The 1260-nt window shown below is 37.3% G+C and overlaps 1 protein-coding gene across 1 annotated transcript; it reads right to left on the minus strand.

The window, feature by feature from the left end:
• Nucleotides 1-783, minus strand: LOC111365389 (histone H1-like). Its single transcript, XM_022985891.1, has 2 exons — nt 568-783; nt 1-473 (listed from the first exon to the last, which is right to left on the minus strand). Exons 1-2 carry the CDS (start codon nt 709-711, stop codon nt 120-122), a joined length of 498 nt encoding a protein of 165 aa, XP_022841659.1. The 5' UTR covers nt 712-783; the 3' UTR covers nt 1-119.
• Between the last annotated feature and the right edge of the window lie 477 nt (nt 784-1260).

Consider the following 1260-nt stretch of genomic DNA (forward strand, 5'->3'; position numbering starts at 1 on the left):
TGATTTCAACGTAAGGAAGTTTATTCATTAGAAACTTCGTTTGTGATGCAACAAAAACCAACTACTACTAATACTATTCTATTCACACACAATATTCACATAAAAACACACCCATTTATTTAGGCAACCCCCCTCTTAGCCCTCTTAGGCTTAATACTCTTTGGCTGCTTAGGCTTTGCTGTACTCGCCTTCTTCGCCTTCTTCACCCCTTCAGTTTTCTTGGCCTTAACCGTAGCAGATGTTTTCGGCTTCCTTACTGCTTCCTTCTTAGCGGGTTTAGCCTCACTTAACTTGTATGAAGCCTTGATTTTTATCAGTTTTCCTTTTTCTGCAGAGTTCTTCAATTGGAGACCCAAAATCTTCCTAAAATTTGCAGGAAGCACTGCCTTGTGCTTGTCTTCCATGTACTTTGCAATTGCATATGGACTCGATCCACTCTTCTCATTCAGTGCCACCAAAGCCTCCTTAATCATCTGCAAAATTCATATCCCATTTTTCACAATTTCAATTCATTAGAAGTCACAGAAACTATAATCTATTTCAGAAAGACATACAAATAAGTTATACCTCAAAGTAAGGAGGATGGGAGGCATTTTTTGTAGCTTTAGGCTTTTTCTCCTTAGGGACCTTCGGTTTCTTCTCTTTGACAGTTTTCTCCTCCGCTGGCTGCGGCTGTTCCTCGGCGAGATTCTTTTCTACTGTAGCCGACATCACGAAAACTCACAAATGAAACTCTAGAGAATTCTAATGAATCGCTTTGAGCAAAAATGCTGGCATACATTTTACTATTTATATCACCAGCCGATCCACGTGGAAAGATATTCTGCATTATGATTGGTCATCGTGAACTGTCCCGGATCAAGAGAAAGCGCGATGAGAGATCCGAGATGTACAAGTGGCTCTATTAGAACCGTTGATTTTTTCAAATTGCTATCCTTATCTGCAGAGAATACAGGGCCTGGTTTTTCAGTTGAGCCCCAGTTTTATGGGTGTGTTTTTTCTTGGTTAAATTAAGGACTGAAATTTAATGAATTTATTGATTTTCAAATTGGGATCTTTATGGGATTGAAATTTAGCAATATATGGTTGTAATGTGAGTTAAAGAAGGTAAAATGGTGGTAATTTCGACAACTTATGAGAGCTTTAAAGATGAACATTGCGAATTCATGTCTTCAATCTAGTAATTTTTATTTTAAGTTTGTAACAAGTTCGTTTTGATAAACATGACTCTTAAGTAATTTATGAAATCAATTTTGAAAT

This window comes from Olea europaea, chromosome 17, assembly GCF_002742605.1.
Source record: "Olea europaea var. sylvestris chromosome 17, O_europaea_v1, whole genome shotgun sequence".
Classification (NCBI taxonomy): domain Eukaryota; kingdom Viridiplantae; phylum Streptophyta; class Magnoliopsida; order Lamiales; family Oleaceae; genus Olea; species Olea europaea.